The sequence below is a fragment of the Oncorhynchus keta genome, chromosome 14, assembly GCF_023373465.1.
Source record: "Oncorhynchus keta strain PuntledgeMale-10-30-2019 chromosome 14, Oket_V2, whole genome shotgun sequence".
NCBI classification, from domain to species: domain Eukaryota; kingdom Metazoa; phylum Chordata; class Actinopteri; order Salmoniformes; family Salmonidae; genus Oncorhynchus; species Oncorhynchus keta.
Window position 1 is genome coordinate 69,232,320 of NC_068434.1, and position 24,297 is coordinate 69,256,616.

At 42.3% G+C, this 24,297-nt stretch overlaps 1 protein-coding gene across 2 annotated transcripts in view; it reads left to right on the top strand.

The window, feature by feature from the left end:
- Positions 1–292: 292 nt before the first annotated feature.
- The window catches only part of LOC118393870 (unconventional myosin-Ie-like), a 53,323-nt gene continuing 29,318 nt past the window's right edge, over positions 293–24,297 (top strand). For both annotated transcript variants that reach the window (XM_052462277.1, XM_052462278.1), the window contains exons 1-2: positions 293–597; positions 23,622–23,765. In XM_052462277.1, coding sequence (XP_052318237.1) covers positions 595–597; positions 23,622–23,765 — 147 coding nt within the window. In that variant the 5' untranslated portion in view covers positions 293–594. The remainder of the gene's footprint in view (positions 598–23,621; positions 23,766–24,297) is intronic.

A 24,297-nucleotide genomic window follows, 5' to 3' on the forward strand; every position in this document is an offset into this window, starting at 1 on the left:
CCAAAAATATACATTTGTAAAAGCTATCCCAGGAGTGATCTAAAAGAATCATAACGTGTATAATGCTTGTACAATATGGTCCTCTTTCAGAATAAATTATTATCAAATTCAAAGCTCTTATTTGTCTGATTTGATTGCACGACACTTTCTACCCACAGCACATGCGTTCTCCAACGAGCCCAAAATCATCTGGTGGGATTCCCTCTGGAGTGACGCGTCCAGATCCCGCTCCTATTGGCTGAGGGCAAAAGACGAATTTTCCATTTATGGATTGTTTGGTTAGGCTGCTCAGTCAACGGCCTCGAAGTTTAACTTCACCGCTCAAACATACTGCAGCATTCGGAGCCTGAGTTTAGTTCCTGTGCGGATTCACTTTTAGACAATAGCCACAGTATGGACAGAGCAACTAGGTCCTGAGGAGAATCCGTGCGTTCCTGCTTGGAAGGCATCTGGGATCCTATTGTTTATTTAGAATTTGTCTTACTGCAAAAACAACAACGTTGTACAGTTTTTAGTACTAGACGACTACTCAGACAGCCCCTGTTCAGTACGGAATACAAGGATACATTGTTACTGTCTGGGGAAGGAGAGAAAATGGTAAGATAACTTATCTGTTACAGACAGTTTTTTTGGATAATCATGTCATATGACTATGAAGAAACACGATAATGTATATTGTTGAAAGGGATGTGACAATTCTTATAGATTCTTAAATATTCAGAGATCTAATGGATTCGTGACACTATGACGTTAAATTTCCATCACATGTCATAACATTGTTATAAATCTCAAGAACAGCATATTCCTATTGCACAGTATCTATACTGTCAATACAAGGGGACAATGTAATTGTATGAAATATAATCTTATGTTTTAGCTTAATGACCATATCATTTTAATGAATTGTGAAAAAAAGGTCGATATTGCATCCTGTATATTGTCACCAGACTATTTGGAGAAATGTTTAGTTTAACTTGGCTGGTCGTTCAACAAGGTCATGTTGTCATGTGTCATAGCCTACTGAGGGGCTGCAAGGGTGATTTTTAGAGGCTGTTGTGAAGTTGCCTATTATTGTAACCAATAGCCATTATGTTTTTAATTGCCATAGAGAATAATAACATAGCTGCATGTATGAGTGCCTACTTCACGGAATTATATATTTTTAAGTAGACAGGAATTGCAATCATGCTAGTTTTTGTTTTGCTACAGTGTAAAGTTAAATTCAAACAACAACATGGACTAAATGCTTATTCTAGTCTCCTTTATGTCATCAATCCAATCTAGCAGGTTGTATGAAATGTTGATAAGAATGCAACAACAATCCAATCCATTATTTTCCCTCTCCTATTTGAGGAGTAGCCTACCTACCATATGTTTATGATAAAATTTCTCTCTCTCTCACCCTCCCTCTCTAACTGAGCAGGATTTTGTATGTGGACGAGAGATATAGTAAACCATTAAACATTGAACCAATAAAATGTTTTGGTCAACAGTGTGTATCGGATACCAAAGCCTCAGTGAGACATGCTAAAGATAACTGGATCATGGATCTCTTGAGATCTAGAGGGCCCAGTTGGAAACAGTCTGCCCTGTTCGTTGTTAAACTTGTTTGTTTACTCTCTGTGATACAGGTGGGTCACACTGCTCACAACTAAGTCAATATGGCATAATTGAGAAAAAAACATATAATATATGCCACATATCCTTTTTAATTGTTGTCTACTCAGCAACTTTCATCTCACTTACCATATAATTATACATCTGTAGGGGAGGAGGGGGGTGTAAAGAAAAGTGGCTTGCAGATACTGTCACTATAGCAACCACCTATATTTACAGACATGCAGCTCCCACTTCCTAGGTATAGTGTTGGTTCGTGAGGTACGGCCCTACTTTGAATAATACAGGTTGGTCATGGAAGAGGAGACAGAGAGCAGCGTGTGTGTTATCCACATGGAGACTGGTTTCTCCTGCTTACTGAATGTCATCCCAGCAGCTTAAGCATACCGATGAGAGTTATGCAGAAAGTTGTCCCTGTTGCATGGCCTCTTCCTTTGTGTTTAGACCACAGTTCATGAGACCATTGCCATTGTGGCAGATATCCCAATATGGATATCCGCTAAAATACTGTTTATTGAATCCAACAGGTCAACTGCAGTATTACATTCTCTTTAAAGGAAGAGGTTGGGTCCAATCAATAATGTATATTTTATTTTGTTTGATTTAATTAAATTATATTTTTTTCACATTTTGTATAATTTATTCCGCTTCAATTGCCCAAATTCACTGAATGACGTTACTTGACTTGTAATGTACTGTACACTTACTGTACAAAACATTTAGTAATACCAGCTCTTTCCATGACATAGACTGACCAGGTGAAAGCTATGATCCCTTATTGATGTCACTTGTTAAATCCACTTCAATCAGTGTAGATGAAGGGAAGGAAACGGGTTAAAAGAAGGATTTTTAAGCCATGAGACAACTGAGACATGGATTGTGTACATGTGTCATTCAGAGGGTGAATGGGCAAGACAAGCCTTTGAAGCTGGTATGGTAGTAGGTGCCAGGTGCCGTGCTGCTGGGTTTTTCACGCTCAACAATTTTCCTTGTGTATCAAGAATTGTCCACCACCCAAAGGACATCCAGCCAACTTGACACAACTGTGGGGAGCATTGGAGTTAACATGGGCCAGCATCGAATGCTTTTGACATCTTGTGATGTCTATGCCCTGGCGAATTGAGACTGTTCTGAGAGCAAAAGTGGGGGCAACTCAATATTAGGAAGGTGTTCCTAATATTTTGTACACTGTGTGTATTCTGACATTACCAACCCTGCCCTATGTCCATATATTGTCTCTCTAGAACAGGTCAACCCTGTTATGCAGTCTCACTGCTCTGCTCCCAGTGCACAGTGTATGGATCCTGTAGATCTGGTTCCCCACAAGGGAATCCAAGGAACGAACCTTTACGTAATATATACTCAGTAGCACATAACTGAGCTCTATAACTTAGCTAAAAGTCAAACTGAGAACATAAAGTATTTTTCATGTTATATCAGGACAATGAGGTATGATTATAGGAGATTTAACTGAACTATTTTACTTGAGCTTCCATTGGGGTAAATCCATATGAATTTAATAACTTTTTGAGCATCCCTTTTGATTTAAACAAAACTTTCCATACATGTTCGCCCATGGAAGAAGTGCTCAGAAAGCGACTTTTTGCACCTGAATGCCAAAACATTCAGGAAAAAAATGCTCAGCTTTGACCATTTTGCATACCCCACCATACCATGAGACATTGTCTTCATTACTGGAAAAGATAAATGGTTGAGTTTGATATAATTTAAAAGCTTACAAACTGGGTTGTGAAACTATTTGATAGTTTCTTAGCCTCTACTTTACATCATCTGAGGTTTTTGTGCTATGTCCGCCATCGGTTGAGACACAACATGCTCTTGAGTACAGAGTGGGTGTCATTTCAATCATGGAAATATCAGTCCTATCCCTTCAGACCACTGCAATTTAACTGATACACTGTTGAAATTTAAATTTAAATTTAAATTGTAAATTCTAATTACTACCACAAAGAGGACCTCCGGTCCACCCACCGTCCAGTGTCAATTTAAATGGTCATGTCTGTTCTATTATCTATATTTCTATGATTTCAAACTTGAATAGGTTTCCTATGGAGGATTATTGACAGTATAATTTAAAACAGGTTATTCCCATTCAAGTTAACGTTGTCTGATTTGTGGACCTCCAACCATTTTTGTGGAACAATTAAAAAATTAGATTTTCAAATGGTATTCCCATTTTAGTACATTTATCAGGCAAAATATGACACCCACCCTGTATTCAAGAGCATGTTGTGTGTCTCAACCGATGGCGGGCACAACACAAAAACCTCAAATTATGTCAAATTGGGTACAACATCCAAATATATATATTTTTTTAGTGTATTCGATATTAGATCATTAATGTTTAAGGTTACATTTTTTATTTATTTTTATGATAAAACTGTTTGACAACTGTTTGCAAGCTTTTAAATTCAATCAACCGTTTATCTTCTCCAGTGATGAAGACATGGATATCTCATGGTATGGTGGGGTATGCAAAAAAGCTCAACTTTGAGCACCTTTATCTCTGGATGCACCCTTCATCACTTTCTGACCACTTCTTCAATGGGCAAATATGTATGGAAGATTTAGTTCAAATCAAAAGGGTTGCTGTCAAAATTGATTGAATTCAAATGGATTTACCCATTGTCCTCCCATATGAGGTACCATAAAATGCATGCATTTACATTGCTTGATGACTGGACGACTACCTCTCTGTAGGATCATAGTGGTTTTAAAAACATTCTTTCTCCTTCTGTAGTAGATTCCAATGAACAAACCCAGATATGAGGATAGATAGATTCAGCATGCTGTGCACACAACATCTAGATGAGCCAGCATTAGACAACTTTTAGCCTTGAGGCACAATCTGACTCACTTCAGAGGTAGTATTCTGCAGTGGGTTCACTGCAGAATAATGCAGGCCTTTGATATTCCACTGGTTCTGCTGAAGTTGGAGATATTCCTATTTAGGTTAGCGCTTGTGGGCGGTTCCCTGGCATGGGTACTGAATTGCATGCTGAATGACCAGAAGGAAATGGACTGGTTTCCTTCTGGTGAGGTAGCTTTAATGACAGTAGAACATATGTGCTGTATATGCAGATCCTTTCATCAGTGACAGATTTATTGAGCATAATATTCAGTAAGCAGAGAATGGTTAGGTTAAGTTCAAAACAATATCAAACATTTGTACACAACTGAATGTATCCATTCAATGACCCAGGTGGAAAACATTTAATACGTCTTGCATCTTAACATTTTGCACCACTGGAAAAATTGGACATGAAAGGAGCAATTGTTTTTCCAGGTTTTCTCCAAAAGTAGGTTGCTGTTTTGCGAACAAGATCATAGCACGTCATCTGGATGTGTCAGAACCTGGCTCGTCAAAAACAGACTTTCTGTCAAATAACAAACCTTCCCCAGATATGCTCCTCTCTTTAGCCTGATGTCAGAGATAAAGAATGAATGCACCAATGCGAAACACAATGCAGTTACTCAGTGCAAAACTCTTCCTTTTTGAAAGGCTTTTTGGGGCCACATTGAGCGAACTCTAATATTTGGCTTGTGTGGAGAGAAGCAGTCTGTCACTCTGACTGTCTGGAGCACCAGACGGTAGCATCACTCATAGGCCCCACTGCCAGATGCTGAATACTAGGTCAGTATGACAGCATATGGTTTTTATCAGCTTTTCCTGCAGGGAGGTGAATGCTCAGTAACATCGCTCCATTTCAAAGCCTGCGCTCCATTTTCCACCCTGCATTGCTAAAAATATTTTTTTGCAGGAATTTGAGACCTTCTCTAGAACATGGCGAACACCCCTTCTGTAGAACTAGGGAACTTGTTACATTTTTCACAGAGGTCCAGTAAACCTACACTCTCCTCTTTATCAATCCCACACATATTGGTCTTTGTTACAAAGCTCCATCTTCATGTTCGTGGCGTTCTGTAAGCCATCACACAGGTTCTAAGTTCCGACTCACTGACTTCCAGAACAGATGGCAGAATCAGATTTATTTATGGGTGTTAAACACTGGTCTGGGCTATACTATTCTGATAATGTTCTCACAGAAGCCCCCCTGAAGAATAATTACTTATTAGTTGTAACCCCTTGTGGTTTGTTTGTGCAAAATGAAAAGTTAAAAGGACAAATTAAACATAAAATGAGCATTCCTTTAATTTAACTTTTTATTTAATGTTTAACATTTTCATTGATTTTATGAAGAGCTGATGTTGACCTTTCTGTCTTCAAACAGATATGCTGTCTGATGTGATGCCACATCCTGCCATGTCTTTTAAAGTGCATCACATTAGAGGATACCACTTCATGGTGTCCATTCATGGTGCCACAGCAACTTCCTCTGTTTGGCACTTACTTAGTATTACTCAGTAGTTGATCATGGTGGCAGTTTGTTCTCCAAACCAAACCCCATTGTTCTTTACTGACAAGTAAATGTTCCCTTTGTGCAAACTAATAGCACCTGCTAACTGTGGCCATTGATGCCTTTATAATGTAGGGTTGCCTGTCAGTCTAGTGGTTTTGGAGAAAGCAAAAATATAGATGATTCTCCTTTTTAGATCCAATTGTATACCCATTTTCTGCCTCACCTTTGTTTAACAAACATTTCCATAAATATTTGTATTTATTTTCTGCTTTCTTCAGCCCTTTCAGTGATGGCACAGTGATAAGGCAGGCCTTTGATATTCTTTGAAATCTGAAACACATCCCTCAGCAACCTGGGACAGCTGTGAATGTGGTGGTCAGGTGAGGAACAGCCAGCTGCATCTTCCCCTCTGTAAAGTGATCTGGGTCTGTGTGTCCCGGCTAGCTCACTGTCAGCTCCCCTCTTCTCTTCTGGCTTGCCCAGGTTTCCTGCTGCCCAGCCATTGGTACAGCATCACTGTTAGTGAGCCTGGCTCTCGCACCACTACCCACAGGACTGGGAGCCCAGCAGGCCTCTACCCTCACTGGGGCTGCAGCCCAATTGAGAGCACAGTCTGTTCTCACAGCGAATGTCTCCCATTACCCCAGTGAGGGATGGGGAGGACTGTGACAGGCTGCTCTTTGGTCCCATGTAGTAGAGGCCACTTTTGATCAGACTTCTAGGCTGATGTGATATCTTCTCTCACAGACAACACCCACCTGTTCTAGTCTGGCCAACAATTAAACAGCTGCTATGTTTTATAGAGGTGCCATGTGTAGTAAATGGAAACTCATGTTTTTCCTAGAAGTATATAGGTTTGACGTATTTTATGCAATTTCATGCTGTGAGACAAAGATTTCACAACATTTGTCACTCATTTTCATATTTTCCAAATGTAGTTACCATGATATCAGCCCCATTGGGCACAGCTGGAGTCTTCTGTCTGCCTCTGGATATTTTCTGTCTTGTCTGTGGATCTGAGCTGAAGCTCACTAGCATACAGACAAACATGCCCTGAATTCCATGGGTGATGCCTGCGTTCCAGTAAAAGGATAGCTCATCTCCCAGGTCTATCAATCTCTTTCCTGGGTGCACAGATTAATCATCAGTCGCATGTCACTGTTTATGTCACTTTAGTGTTACTGGTGCATAACTGTAAAAATTATTATTATAAACTGAGTGGTTCGAGTCCTGAATGCTGATTGGCTGACAGATGTGGTATATTAGGCCCTATACTTCAGGTATTTAAGAATATATATATAATCATTTACTGCTCTATTTAAGTTGGTAACCAATTTCTAATAGCACTAAGGCACCTTGGGGCTTTGTGATATATGGCCAATAAACCACGGCTAAGGGCTGTATCCAGGCACTCCGCGTTGCTTAGTGTGTAAGAACAGCCCTTAGCTGTGGTATTTTGGCCATATACAACACCCCCCCGGGACTTATTGCTAAATAATAAACAAGTAGCATCACAGTGAGAGTCAAGTGCACCTTTTTTGTAATTTTCAACATATATCCACTGTCTACAGTCTCCCACACTAAGGAGGTGAAACTCTGTTCAGCAACAAATAAGTAATAAAAGTCCTATCTAAAGCTTCTATTTGCATGTGTTTTCTCACCCGTTAGGACAGCTGTTGAGATGGAAAAATGTCACGCTCTGCCAAGAGCTGAGTTCCCTTTATGTCACGCCCTGGCCATAGAGAGGCTTTTATTCTCTATTTCGGTTAGGCCAGGGTGTGACTAGGGTATGCATTCTAGTTTCTTTATTTCTACGTTTTCTATTTCTTTGTTTTTGACCGAGTGTGGTTCTCAGAGGCAGCTGTCTATCGTTGTCTCTGATTGGGAATCATACTTAGGCAGCCTTTTTCCCACCTGTGTTTTGTGGGTAGTTGTTTTCTGTACAGTTTATTTGCCTTACAGAACTGTTCGTTTTTTCACTGTTATTTTGTTCGAGTGGTTTGATCAATAAAAATCATGAACACTTACCACGCTGCATTTTGGTCCGATCCTCATTCCGACGAGAGACGTTACACTCTATCTGTTCAGCTTGTTTCCTTCCCATTGTCGCATTATGTCAAAAGATCATAGGCCTCTGATTCAGTGTTTGGGCTCCAGTACTGCCCTATGGAGACTTTATCAACCCTTCTCAGTCTGTCACCGTGCCCTAGGTCACCATTGTTTTCACCCTGCGTCACTTCTCAGATTAAGTCTAATGACTCATTATGGCTTTCCTATAATCATCAATTAGCATACTATTGTGCCACACAATTTCTCACTGTATTGTGCCAGTAATCATAATCTCATTAGCTACACGACCAGTCAAAAGTTCTTTATTTTTACTGTTTCCTACATTGAATAATAATACATCAAAAGACATCAAAACTATGAAATAACACATATGGAATCATGTACAATGTAAGATGGCGAACATGGCTGACGTTTTACATTCTCCAAACCAACCAGTTTTTTTTTGTTGCGTTTTGTTATTTTTTAAATTTATTGTGTACATAATGTTGCTGCTACCGTCTCTTACGACCGAAAATAACTTTTGGACATCAGAAAAGCGATTACTCAACACGAACTGTAAGAAACTTTTTTTTTAACGAGTCCGACGAGAAGGATATCCTGCGTTCACTGGAAAAGGCCCAGATCCATGTCTTTTGCGTGAAGAATAGATGCCGGAAAAGGGGACGCAGATCGGGGATCCTTCGGAGAAGCCAGAGGTGACCGAGTAAACTCTCAATGCCTTCCATTCTCCTTGCTAACGTGCAATCATTAGAAAATAAAATTGATGACCTATTATTAAGATTATCCTACCAACGGGACATTAAAAACTGTAACATCTTATGTTTCACCGAGACGTGGTTGAACGAAGAAACGGACAATATAGAGCTGGTGGGATTTTCCATGCACCGTCAGAACAGAGACGTTACCTCTGGTAAGACGAGTGGTGGGGGTGTGTGTCTTTTTGTCAATAACAACTGGTGTGTAATGTCTAATATTAAAGAAGTCTCGAGGTATTGCTCGCCTGAGGTAGAGTACCTTATGATAAGTTGTTGACCACACTATCTACCAAGAGTTCTCATCTGTATTATTTGTAGCCGTCTATTTACCACCACAAAGCGAAGCTGGCACTAAGACCGCTCTCAACCAACCATAAGCAAAGAAGAACATGCTCACCCAGAAGCAGCGCTCCAATTGGCTGGGGACTTTAATGCAGGCAAACTTAAATTAGTTTTACCAAATTTTTACCAGCATGTCACATGTGCAACCAGGGGGAAAAAAATCCTAGACCACCTTTACTCCACACACAGAGATGCATACAAAACTCTCCCCCACCGTCCATTTGGCAAATCTGACCATAATTATATCCTCCTGATTCCTGCTTACAAGCAAAAATTAAAGCAGGAAGTACCAGTGACTCGATCAAGTGGTCAGATGACGCGGATGCTACACGACAGGACTGTTTTGCTAGCACGGACTGGAATATGTTCCGGGATTCATCCAATGGCATTGAGGAATACACCACCTCAGTCATTGGCTCAATCAATAAGTGCATCGATGATGTCGTCCCCACAATGACAGTACGTACATATCCCAACCAGAAGCCATGATTACAGGCAACAGCCACATCGAGCTAAAGGCTAAAGCTGCCGCTTTCAAGGAGCGGGAGACTAATATGGATGCTTATAAGAAATCCTGCTATGCCTGCTATGCCTGCTATCCTGCTATATCCTGCTAAGTGTCAATACAGGATTAAGATTGAATATTACTACACCGGCTCTGACTCTCGTCGGATGTTACAGGACTTGAAAACTATTACGGACTACAAAGGGAATCCCAGACACGAGCTGCCCAGTGACGCGAGCCTACCAGATGAGCTAAATGCCTTTTATGCTTGCTTTGAGGCAAGCGACACTGAAGCATGCATGAGAGCACCAGCTGTTCTGGATGACTGTATGATGACTGTGTGATAACGCTCTTGGTAGCCGATGTGAACAAAACCTTTAACTAGGCCAACATTCACAAAGCCGCCTGCCAGACGGATTACTAGGACGTGTACTCAAAGCATGTGCGGACCAACTGTCAAGTGTCTTCACTGACATTTTCAACCTCTCCCTGACCCTGTCTGTAATACCTACATGTTTCGAGCAGACCACCATAGTCCCTGTGCCCAAGGAAGTGAAGGTAACCTGCCTAAATCATTACCACCCCTTGGCACTCACGTGGGTAGCCTTTAAGTGCTTTGAAAGGCTGGTCATGGCTCACATCAACAGCATCCTCCCAGACACCCTAGACCCACTCCAATTTGCATACCGCCCCAACAGACCCACAGATGACGCAATCTCAATCACACTCCAACCGCCCTTTCTCACCTGGACAAAGGGAACACCTATGTGAGAATGCTGTTCATCGACTACAGCTCAGCGTTCAACACCATAGTGCCCACAAAGCTTATCACTAAGCTAAGAACTCTGGGACTAAACACCTTCCTCTGCAACTGGATCCTGGACTTCCTGACTGGCCGCCCCCAGGTGGTAAGAGTAGGCAACAATACGTCTGCCACGCTGATCCTTAACACTGGGGCCCCTCAATGGTGTGTACTTAGTCCCCTCCTGTATTCCCTGTTCCCCCTCAACTGTGTGGCCAAACACGACTCCAATGCCATCATTAAGTTTGCTGACGACACAACAGTGGTAGGCCTGATCGGCAACAACGATGAGTCGGTCTATAGGGAGGTCAGAGAACTAACAGTGTGGTGCCAGGACAACAACCTCTCCCTGAATGTGAGCAAGACAAAGGAGCTGATCGTGGACTAGAGGAAAAGGCAGGCCGAACAGGCCCCCATTAACATAGCTCCATAGTGGAGCGAGTCGAGAGTTTCAAGTTCCTTGGTGTCTACATCACCAACAAACTATCATGGTCCAAACATACCAAGACAATTGTGAAGAGGGCACGATAAAACCTTTTCCCCCTCAGGAGACTGAAAAGATTTGGCATGGGTCCCCAGATCTTAAAAATATTCTACAGCTGCACCATCGAGAGCATCCTGACTGGTTGCATCACCGCCTGTTATGGCAACTGCTCGACATCTGAACGTAAGGTGCTACAGAAGGTAGTGTGTACGGCTCAGTACATCACTGGGGCCAAGCTTCCTGCCATCCAGGACCTATGTAATAGGCGGTGTCAGAGGAAAGCCCATAACATTGTCAGAGACTCCAGTCATAGACTGTTTTCTATGCTACCGCATGGCAAGCGGTACTGGAGCGCCAAGTCTCGGACCAAAAGGCTTCTCAACAGCTTCTACCCCCAAGCCATTAGACTGCTGAACAATTCATAAAAATCACCACCGGACAATTTACATTGCCCCCCCCCCAATCGCTGTGTCTTTGTGAGACGCAGAGTAGATGCACGGATGATCTCTGCATGTGTGGTTTCCACCATGAAGCATGGAGGAGGAGGTGTGATGGTGTGGGGGTGATTTGCTGGTGACACTGTCTGTGATTTATTTAGAATTCAAGGCACACTTACTCAGCATGGCTACCACAGCATTCTGCAGCAATATGCCATCCCATCTGGTTTGCGCTTAGTCCCATTATCATTTGTTTTTCAACAGGACAATTACCCCAAACACACCTCCAGGTGGTGTAAGGGCTATTTGACCAAGAAGGAGAGTGATAGAGCGCTGCATCAGAGAACCTGGCCTCCACAATCACCAATTGAGATAGTTTGGGATGAGTTGTACCGCAGAGTGAAGGAAAAGCAGCCAACAAGTGCTCAGCATATGTGAGAACTCCTTCAAGACAGTTGGAAAAGCATTCCTCATGAAGCTGCTTGAGAGAATGCCAAGAGTGTGCAAAGCTGTCATCAAGGAAAAGGATGGCTAATTTGAAGATTTTAAAATATAAAATATATTTAGATTTGTTTAAAACTTTTGGTTACGACATGATTCCATGTGTTATTTCATAGTTTTCATGTCTTCACTATTATTCTACAATGTAGAATATAGTAAAAATAAAGAAAAACCTTTGAATGAGTAGGTGTGTCCAAGCTTTTTACTAGTACTGTATGTATGGATGGATGGGATTAACTGTACATATCACTGAACCAAACATCAACTGTAACCCTCAATGAAAGGGTGTGATGTAGCTCTGCAATCCATTAGCAATTCTATAGTGACCAACAAAATATAAGATTAATGTCAGAGAATCTAGAGAATGTCAGCTGGAAATAATTGAAACTGTGCTATATTGTTCCCTTCAAAGCTGGAGAGGACTACAAACAGCCTACTGCAACATCTATAATTTTTTATTCTTCTCACATTTTTACTGCACAAACCCTTTGAAATATGATTTTATATGAGAAATGTATCAAGTATTGCAGTGGAATCTGGTGTGTGAACATTTGCTTTGTGACAGTGAAGCTGATTGTGATTCAATTAAGGTTATCTTTGTGGAATGTAAATGTTTGTCATTGGATTCATTTGTGTATATTCAGAACAGTAAGTCATGAAGCTGTATTTGAGATAATTTCCCAATGTGTGTGTGTGTGTGTAGCAGTGACTGAGTTTGAGCTCTCTTCCATTTCATTTTTTAGAGCTGCTCAGCTGCTTGGACTGTTCAGACACAAAGTAAGTCAGTGACAAAACTAAGTATTCCAAAATAAGTATTTTATTTTGATCTCTCTGGGCATGCTGTGTGGAAATACAGTGACAGACAGCAGCCTCATACCCAGACCCAGACAGACTGTAAATGGATGGGTGTGTAAAGTAAAGGTCTGTGCCAGTGTTCTGTTGGGTAGGCCAGGTTATTACCAGTGTTCTGTTGGGCAGGCCAAGTTATTACCAGTGTTCTGTTGGGTAGGCCAGGTTATTACCAGTGTTCTGTTGGGCAGGCCAGGTTATTACCAGTGTTCTGTTGGGTAGGCCAGGTTATTACCAGTGTTCTGTTGGGTAGGCCAGGTTATTACCAGTGTTCTGTTGGGTAGGCCAGGTTATTACCAGTGTTCTGTTGGGTAGGCCAGGTTATTATCAGTGTTCTGTTGGGTAGGCCAGGTTATTACCAGTGTTCTGTTGGGCAGGCCAGGTTATTACCAGTGTTCTGTTGGGTAGGCCAGGTTATTACCAGTGTTCTGTTGGGTAGGCCAGGTTATTACCAGTGTTCTGTTGGGCAGGCCAGGTTATTATCAGTGTTCTGTTGGGTAGGCCAGGTTATTACCAGTGTTCTGTTGGGCAGGCCAGGTTATTACCAGTTTTCTGTTGGGTAGGCCAAGTTATTACCAGTGTTCTGTTGGGTAGGCCAGGTTATTACCAGTGTTCTGTTGGGTGAGCCAGGTTATTACCAGTGTTCTGTTGGGTAGGCCAGGTTATTACCAGTGTTCTGTTTGGTGAGCCAGGTTATACCAGTGTTCTGTTGGGTGAGCCAGGTTATTACCAGTGTTCTGTTGGGTAGGCCAGGTTATTACCAATGTTCTGTTGGGTGAGCCAGGTTATTACCAGTGTTCTGTTGGGTGAGCCAGGTTTACCAGTGTTCTGTTGGGTAGGCCAGGTTATTATCAGTGTTCTGTTGGGTAGGCCAGGTTATTACCAGTGTTCTGTTGGGCAGGCCAGGTTATTACCAGTGTTCTGTTGGGTAGGCCAGGTTATTACCAGTGTTCTGTTGGGTAGGCCAGGTTATTACCAGTGTTCTGTTGGGCAGGCCAGGTTATTATCAGTGTTCTGTTGGGTAGGCCAGGTTATTACCAGTGTTTTGTTGGGCAGGCCAGGTTATTACCAGTGTTCTGTTGGGTAGGCCAGGTTATTACCAGTGTTCTGTTGGGCAGGCCAGGTTATTACCAGTGTTCTGTTGGGTAGGCCAGGTTATTACCAGTGTTCTGTTGGGTAGGCCAGGTTATTACCAGTGTTCTGTTTGGTGAGCCAGGTTATTACCAGTGTTCTGTTGGGTGAGCCAGGTTATTACCAGTGTTCTGTTGGGTAGGCCAGGTTATTACCAATGTTCTGTTGGGTGAGCCAGGTTATTACCAGTGTTCTGTTGGGTGAGCCAGGTTACCAGTGTTCTGTTGGGTGAGCCAGGTTATTACCAGTGTTCTGTTGGGTGAGCCAGGTTATTACCAGTGTTCTGTTGGGTGAGCCAGGTTATTACCAGTGTTCTGTTGGGCAGGCCAGGTTATTACCAGTGTTCTGTTGGGCAGGCCAGGTTATTACCAGTGTTCTGTTGGGTGAGCCAGGTTATTACCAGTGTTCTGTTTGGTGAGCCAGGTTATTACCAGTGTTCTGTTGGGTGAGCCAGGTTATTCGGCCATACTTGGGGAGGGTGGAATGCTTTCTGGGGAGAGGCCGTTGTTGATGACTTCCTGAGTGTTTAACGTCAGCTCAGATGGGAGTTGTGCTGCTCTTGGTTGTCAGCCAGCACCCATTTCCCGGAGCGCCTTGGCGTAAGGTGCTCTAGCCAGCATCGTTAGTCTGCCTGTTTTCTATGCCATCAGGAGTACACACAGCCCTTCATCTCTCTGATGCTACCTTCCTGGGAGCCATGCCAAATATGATCATTTAGGATAATTAATCACCCAATCTGGCTCTACTGTTCCTAGGACATCCCTGTTTTTTTTTCATGCACCCAGTTGAATTTGAGTATAACTATGGTGAATGTTCAATCTTTTATTCAGTCCAAAAATAGATGGCAGAAAGAGAGTTTTAGTTCTTGCTAGTGTTTAATCAAGCTCCCACACGTCTGGCTTTGATTAACTTCTCGGTTATGCTTCCTTTTGTGGGCTGCTAATATCTCTTAAAGTTTGTTGTATATTTGTATGAATCTGTCAAACTTTGTTTAGGCAGGGCAATTTTATGGCACGCTGTAATTTATGCGCTCTGGTAGTGGACTTACTGTACAGTTGGCACCTAGTGTGGCTTCCTCTCTGTATATGTACACAGTGGCAGCAAGGCCCAACAAACAAATATTAACTTGTATAGAAGTTCACCTCTGTCGGATAGCTTATCACACAACTGATGTTATTGACACAGCCGGTGTATGTGTCTGTGTCCTCTTAGTGAAATTAATGTGTTCTCTGCTGTTGCCCTGTTGGACTGATTGATATGTCAGGCATCTGTTCGCCCCTCTGAAAGGACTGGTTCATAAGCAGAGGAATGAACTTGGTGGAGCCAAAGGAGGAAAATGACCCATACATCCAATGTATAAACTGGGTAATTATTCTATTTATACCATGAACAAGCACAAGGCATGCTTTTCTACACACCCAGCCAGCCACACCCCTTATGACGAGGTTCTCTTTCACATTTCTGTCTGACGTGTCACACCACCACCTGTATCCCTCCAGTTCTGTCACTATCGAAGTTATCTCTCTTACTCTCCATTGCGGTGATTAAAATTCCAGGCGATGAAAGCACTCAACGTGTCTTAGAGAATATACATCCACCTCTCTTTGCTCCAGCCACACAAATGAACAGTGTCTGACCTTCACAGACCTATCCCAAGGTAACTCGAGGCACTCTGGGCTCATTTCAGCCATGTTATGCCACAGTAGTACTGTGCCCAGAACCCAGACAGTTTTGGTACACATTTTAAAAACAACTCCTGCTGCATTGATGTGTTTTCCAGTGAGTGGCGCTCCCTCTTCCCCTTCTCCCATTCAGGAGTTCTCATGTCAAGGCCTGGGAGGCCCTTTGTCATATATCTGTTTTAAATGGGCCAATTAGTCCAGGCCATAACCCATGACTGCTACTGGGCTAAAGCCTCACTAATTCAGAGGGTTTTCTGTTTATGGCAATTGACTCTCCTCCTGGCAACAGTCTCATCACAAGAGGAGATACCAAACTTCTTACTGATGCAGAAGGTGTCTTAGACCCTGAGGATAGAGTCTTTACCATGTCATGAAATATTTATAGTTGATTTCTGAAGGTCTATCTTCAAGATACCCAGTGGATATTGAAGGGTGCAATGGATTTATGAGAAGTGGTTGGCTCCAGACTAGCAGGTGATTTCACAGCTGAGAAGCAGTATTTGGTATAATCCTTCAGTCATAGGGGTTTTCTTTCTCTTTTGAGAAAACATCATTTAGAGTGGTAATTTATACTATAAAAACACGTTGCTAACTGGCAGTGTTGTAGCTTGACGTTTTATTCCAATACTGACTCCTAGAGAGTGCTACCATTATCCCTTATGAATGAGTATGAATGTCAGACCACCCAGATGTGTTCCACAGTAAAGGGATATTGAATGACCGTATAGCAGGGGTCCCCAATTACTTTCAGCTCTGGGCTGATTTATCCTTGAGTGGATGGTCGGCAAGAATCCCAAACGGTATTTGACAAAAACAAAAAGATTTCAAACCTTGATTATATTGGGATAAAATCACATATGCCTCTCTATTTATGTGTAGGAAAACTTGGGAACAGATTTCCTAAATTTAAATGACATTCAGCTGATTTCCTGGTGATTTTACAGTATTTTATGTCCAACAACAAAAGGTTTTTTTTTTTTTTGCAAAGAGAACACTGGGTCGGGGACAAATAAAATCATCCAGGGGCTGAATTTGGCCCGTGGGCTGCCTATTAGGGAACTCTGCAGTATGGTATTAATTGTTGGGAATGAGAGGGTATCCCTACAGGTGTCACACCTCACACAATGGCATTTATTATCAGCCATGTTTACAGGAGTTAATTGAGGTCTACCTGATTTTACAGGGAGTGAATGTTGTTGCCACAGCAATGTTAAGCAGTGACATGGGACCCACTTAGGTCTAGTTCAGGGAATTCTATGTGTGGCACTCATCTACCCGGTAATGTATGGCAAGCTGAAAAAGAAGGAGGGAAGGTTCTCTTTGACAGAGAGAGCAAACCGCCATACAAAAACTGAGACCAGGGAGATATTGTCTTTGCATAAATATATAATTTATATTATTGTCGCTGGACATTTGCAAGAATTCCCTTCCTATTTGAGGGCTCCTAGCTGGAAGCTGTGTGACTGAAATCTGAGACTCTGGATAAATAGCAGCCGCTGTGTGGCACAGAAAATCATTGGTACGAATGAGAGCCCGCTGCAAATGGTTTGTTTGCATTCAAGCAGCAAGAAAAATTGTGTGGCTGTTCTTAAAAGAGTAGGCCTACCCATGGCGACATCTAGCTTTTTTTAGTCTTCCTAAGTTCCACCCTATAACATAGCATGTGCTATTACATTTAATTATTATTTTTGTGTGTCTAGAAGTGAATCTTAACATAAACATTGTCATGTATTTAAGGGGGAATTATAAACTGTAGATGTATTCTCATGATATGACATTTCACATGAGTTTCCATGGATAGGTACATAGGAGGAGAGGTTTCAAAAGAGAGGTTCCTCTATCTCAGCTTACACCTCTCCTTATCTCTCTGTTTGTTCTCCCTGGGGAGGACACAGGCACCCAGCTATCCAGCCCTACCTAGCCCTGCCCAACCCTACCTAGCCCTGCCCTGCAGGCTACAGCTCTCTCCAGTTCACACTACCCTCAGCTACCATCTAGAGTTGATTTAGTACAATTATGTAACAAACTCTTAGAAAAATAGGGCCTTGTCTTACGTAAACGCTTATTCAACATGTACGTCAGCCCTGGCCCAGATAAACAGTATAAGAACTTAGACAGTTAAGGAGTAGTGGTGGCTTTCTCTGCATTATTGATGTTGGTATATCTTTTCTAAGCAGGTGACTTCAGGGTAAGCTGCACAGCAGAATGAGAAGCACTGCAGCCTGGATTCTCATGTCTACCACTTATACCTAATAGATATAGACGAAACCTGGGGCGGCAGGTAGCCTAGTGGTTATAGCGTTGGACTAGTAACCGACAGGTTGCAAGATCGAATCCCCGAGCTGACAAGGTAAAAGTCTGCCATTCTGCCCCTGAACAATGCAGTTAACCCACTAGGCTGTCATTGAAAATAACTAACTGCATGTTTACAGGTGTTAATGTCTCTCAGACAAACACTGAATTGACTCTATTCAGTGTAAGTCACATTTTCATGAGCTTTGGTAGCGGGGACTGTTTCCACTGGCATTGGGCTCTGGGTATTTTCATTAATGGGTAGTTATGGCTGCCAGGCTAAGAGACCCAGACAGGGTCAGAAATGTTTTTACTTATTGACGCGAGACAACTATAAGTCCAAGTCTGGGTAGTGTTCTTAGGCTTGGCATGGATGTCTCCTCTACTGGCATGGTGCTGAGCAGTGGTGAAGCTGGCTCCCCGTTGGCTGTACCTTGGGTGTTGCTGCCACTTAGACAGCAGGCGCTGCCATGGTGCCCATGGTCCAGTCTGGGTCCAGATCCAGCTGAGAAAGAGGCTGCTGTCTAGGGTGCTCTGTGACCCTAATGAATATCCCATCCCATGGAGTAGCTGTGCATGGCAACAGCCCCACACTGCTGCTTATTGTTACTTCTCTTTTCTCATCTTGAAATACCCTGGATGATGATTCAGACTGTTCAGACTACTGTCTCTAATATTAGAGACACCACAGTATTCTCAATCATCATCCAGGCTTTTTCAACCTCTCTCTTTGATTGCTTTGTTTTCTCCTCTTGACTTGTGGAAGGTTTACTCTCTGTCAGCACTCTGTTCCTGGCACTGCTCTGAAATGAGTGGTTTTTAAAAGTGCAGATTCAGCAGTTGATCCAGAGCAGTGATAGAGTCCAGGTGGAAGCACTGCTTAGTGTTGGCCTTGATTTAGTTCTATTTAGTTTATGTCAGTTAAAGGGGCAATCCGGAGTTGAAATAATAACAAAGCTCCCCTGTTTCGGTAAAACGTTGAGAGATGGGGCTGGAGAAATCACTCTCAAATTCATAGACCACGCTATGGATGCCAGGACATCCATGATATCAACATTATAGTTTTAACCATGTTTTGAGGCTATATAGGGCTTGTTTACATTTACTTTGTTTACAAACATTGAAGTAAAACAAGCTGATATATTGGGTTCTGAAGGGGTATGACAGTTTAACTAAGCTCATGAGGCATTTATAAGTTATAGTCTTCAAGAATCAATTAGTACGCACCAAAGATGGATGTTACAATTGCAAAGGTCATAGCTGATGCATGGCTGTGTGACCTGGCTGTGACCCGGGGTCATGGAGACAGGAAGTACTAACTGACATCATGCCTTCCAATGCTAGATATAGTGTGGGTGGTGTGGAGGATCACAGAGTATTCTCGGTTTGTGGTAGTGGGGGGTTATCAACAAAATGCATGATGGCATTTCATACTGTAAGACTTAGTATATGTGCATCTGTGCAAAGCATCTCAAAACTGTTTAAATGAAATCAAAAATATTTGATAAAATCATAATCCTTCTCTGGGGAGGGCAACCTGACTCAGAACAGAGCTGCTTTCAGAAATCAGGTCAGCTGAACTGCTACATGGTAGCACATGTTTGCACTTATCAAACACTGAGTGAAACCCTTGCATGAACAAAATACATTTGTAGCCTGATCCTGGCCACATCCCAAGCAATATCCACCAAGATGCCAGCATTTTAGTAGAGTTTAGCTATGGGGCATTTCCCATGTACATGCAAACCGGCTTTGGACACTGCAGCTGGGTGTGTGTCTTAGTGAGGTTTACTGTAGACATCCAATAGCCTCTGTCTTCGTCAGGACCAAGAGGCTCTCTCCTGCCGTTTGCACTGAAGACCATCACTTCATTAACAAACCCTATCTTAATCTGTTGATGACAGCCCTGAGTCTTTGCTTGGTGTTGGCCAAACCACAACATGCTGGACAGCTCAGCCTGCAAGGCAGCTGTGGGAGGGAGGGAGGGAGGGAGGGAGGGAGGGAGGGAGGGAGGGAGGGGGCTGCACATTAGCCTTTTTTATTGCTTTGTAATATGATATCACACAGTTATTCAATTTATCTTTTCAGTTGACAAGACTGTGAAAGACATATTTGAAGCTGTTTCAAATGTCATATTTTCATGTTTCAAATATTCAAACAATCAAATAATAATGTTGTAGTCATCAATAATCTAGGCTAGTAAAATATAATCATATTTATCGAATGGAAGAGAGTTTATTCTCAGATTGTTACTGGAAAGAGATCCAGTTCTGTAGTAGAGTGCAGCACCCAGAAAGTGGTCTTCTTAACACATGGTGGGCTCTGTGTCAAATCCAAGGTTGGAAAAGGAGAACAGAGTAAAAGTGTGGAATGGGGGGGGGCTGTTGTACTGAATCAAACCCAGCCATTTCCTGAGTTCAGCTCTGCTCGGCACTCTCCATATATGGTAATGGTATTTGCATGAAAAAAAGCCTGGCATTATGAATCTGGGGTTGGTGCAGAAATTCCTCAACTGCTGTCGGGGTAACTTTAAGGAAAAGGTCTGGTCCCAAACCTGGGAGACTTTAAGGAGTTGATTGTTATTTCCGAGAGAGAATGAGATCAAGTAATGAATCAGGTTCATCCTAGATCTCTTTGGACAGAGGTCCCAATCATACTTCCCGGGATCAAGGTTGTTTTGACATCTGTGAAACACATAATATGTGACTGGAACTGTACAGAAGCAAAGATCATTATTATGACTGATGCTCTGTAGTATGCTGTTACTAAGGGCGGTCTGTGTGTAGAAGATGGTTATTAAGATGTACTCAGAGTGAAGTCAGTGCTGGTTCCATGGTGATGTTATTATTGGTAGCTCCCAGTCCAATCTGTCTCCTAAGGGACTGTATGCTCTCCGACCTTCAGCACGGACTGACTCACCTCAACTTTTCCACTAACCTGGGGAATCATTTACCAGAGAGAACAGCATCCTGCCTTTAGACTAGATCTCAGTCAAAACACATAGGTAGGTTTCAACCAGAGCCACACATTAGCAGTTTATGGCACAGCATCCAACAAGCAGTCACAATGATTGGCTTTATAACCACTGTCATCAATAAGCTATTATACATTCTTATAAATGTTTATGAACTATTTTATTGGTGCATATTGATGAAAGTTATTAGAAAATGTTAGCAAATTATTTTAAACATCTCAATGTACCCAATGTTCTCCTCTAACCCCCATGGAAAATACTCTCAACTTTTGACTCCTGTGTTTCCGGCTTACGTCCTCTCCCCTCTTCAAGTAGAACATTATCATTCCCAACAAAGCAGCAACAGGATAAATATAGCACTCTAAATAGCCTAGTGTGGTACTTGTAGGGTTGTGTCCTACAGCATACATGGTGCTGGCTCTAATAACATTTGCCTGGGGTTGGTCTATAGATCTGGGCTGTTTTATGTGTATTTGTGGTGGGCTCAACTGCAACACCTGTAGTAGATTCCAAGCACAATGCAGTTAATGTCATTGCTACTGCATTAGAGCATGACAATGAGATGAAGCTGATGTGTTGGATTTCAGATGAGTATGGAAATATAACAGAGACGCTAAGTATAATATTATTATATGTTATTGATCAACTAGTCCTTTTGCTCTGAATGTTCATGATCGCTGCCAGGAGACTGGACTGTTTCTCCTGTGTAAAGGGCTCTGTGAACCTCTGACTTGGCTCATGTTTTATCAAGAGTCTGTCTTAGTAGTCTCACATACATACTTTGATTGTGATGTAGTCAAACATGGAAATACAGTATAACAAATCAGCTGTATGTGACCAGTTGAAAAAACCTTTCCAAGCCAAAACTTCATATCATAATCGCCACACACAGCCTACATCGTTGTCACCATATTAGCTAACGTCATAGTCAACATAGCTTCTAGAACTAACGCGTTAATAAACCGTCTACAATCATGCAGTACAGTCAGCAAGCAGTTTAGCAGTTACACCGGTGGGCCTTGGTGGTAAAACATTTATAAAACCAGAAGTTTAACTTGACTTGGAAGCAGGGCCTAAAATTAACACCTGCCACGTGCCAAATGTGGGTAGATTTTGGCATTGTCAAGATGTCTATTTCACCAATGACTAAATATGATTTTTATCTATTTTAGAATAACGCTGTAATGTAACAAAATGTGGAAAACGGGAAGGGGTCTGAATACTTTCTGAATGCGCTGTATATCTTCAAATTCCTGAGACACCAATTTCCCAGTGTCCCATCAATATTCTCTTCATTCACACATCTCCATTGAGGTGTTTATGAGCTCCCAGGGTATGGAATCACATGTAATGCACCCTGCTTAGCGCGCCAATGAGAAGCCAAATCAGCCTTTTCTTCTTCTGTTTTAAAAAAAAGTAGTAAAACATGATAATGGGAACCGTCTGGGAAAATGAATGGAGCAGTAATTTATGTCTTGGCTCCTGAGTGAAAATGCACATAGAAATAGTCTGAGAAGCTATTAACATTACTCACTATGTTCCATGCTAAGAGTGAGTCTGTAAAGAGAGGTTGTGGTATTTATTTTGTTGGTGTAAGAAAATTGAGCCACCCCTGAGAACGTTAATGGTTCATTTGAGCAGTCTCTCTGCCTTGACTTTGTACAAGTCAATTATTGAAAGTTACCATGGCTTTCCATTGGTGTATTAAATCTACTGTGGTGTTACTTTATATTACTGTAATGTCACCATGGTTTTGCTCTGTGTTGCTTTGGTAGAGAAAGTACATCTTAGTGCAACTGTGCTTTTTGTCTTCAACCACAAATCTCCATTTAACAAGTGATTGTTACTTATTATTCAGCAGCATTCAGTCTGCTGTAGCCTATGGAATCTGAAATATGAGAGTGTTGCTGCCATCTAATCTATGCACCAGCCCTTTCCAATCTGAACCGCTTCAAAATTTGAAACAAAGCATCCCAGAACCAGGAAGAGAAAACTGGCGTAGAAATACAAATCGTTCAGCTGTACAGAATGTAAAGCTAAGGTATACTAGAATAGAATATATGGGGGGGGTAAATGCTCTTTCTCAGTGGAATCAGGAGACAAACAGAGCGTTAAATGGCATTGAGATGTGTCCAGTGTTGACTAATGTTCTGGATCTGGTCTGTGGCTTTAATTGGTTCTCCATCCAGGAGAACAAGACTCACTCCTCACAGCACATTGTAATCCTTTCCCCAGTAGCCAGATGACATTGACTCACAGCACATGATGAATGGCCTAAGCTTTCTGGAGACCCGCTCTCGGAAAACAAAAGCTAACTGAAACGGAGGTAGGAGAGGAAGAGAGAGGGAGGTAAAGGGAAAGGTCTGACAGCAGTCAGAACACAACATCAAAGAGCCAACAACACACTGAAAGCACTTTTGGGAATCCTGACCTCGCACCTATTAGAAGTTTAAAAAAATATCAAAACTCTGCATGAGTGAAAATGAGTTACTCAGGGGAAAGCCCAAGTTCATTTCAGTTGTTGGACAGTTTTCTGCTAAAAGGTTTGACTGCCTACTCCAGTACTCTCACCGAATGTGATGATTTCAGTCCTAGGTAAGGGTAAGCTTCTGCTAATTACGTTTCTATGAGATTATAGGACCATTATTTTTTTTTCCTGGTCAGGTCACGCGGTCAGGGAAAAACTCCTAGCCTAGATATTATTCTGTCCTTTATAGTTTGATGCGGCTGCAAGCAGTCTGAAGGCACTAGTAGTCTGAAGGCACTAACAGATGTGTATTGTGTTCTGTGTGTTCCAGGGGAGCCGGGGCCACTACCGGTACCACTGGCAGAGCCACAATGTCAAGCAGAGTGGAGTGGACGACATGGTGCTCCTCTCCAAGATCAACGAGGACGCCATTGTGGACAACCTCAAGAAGAGATACATGGACGACTACATCTTTGTATCCTTCACATTCACACACCGTTCACACCTCGATGAAGAATGGCTAAGCCCTGCCGTAGACACACTCTCACTGTTCCCAGAATAGCTGAGTGACCATTCCCAGTGCTGTAATAACTCAGATTAATGATCTAGTGTTTGAGGCTCCAGACACTGGGCTACTCCCACCATGTATCGACAGTGGCGAGGGGGAGACGGGCCTCTTTGCGCCCCTATCTGGACCCCTGACTTCAGCTTCCTTCACCTCCAGGTGATGGAATGGATCTTAAATCAGGTTTACTCTGGTTTAATCTCACCATGCAGCAATATGGAAAGAGGTTGGAGGAAGGGTTGCTGAGAAATGTACAGTATGCCTTGCACAGTGAATGTGAGCAGTGCAGCTACTTTCCTACAACAGTAATGGTTTTGTGTGGCTGTGCTGAGAGCATTCAGGGCCAGATCTGTAAATGCCCCAGCCCCGTAGGCCTATACAATCCATAAGAAGAGTATTCAGCTTCACTCTTACAGACCTCAAGAATATATTGAGGTTAAAA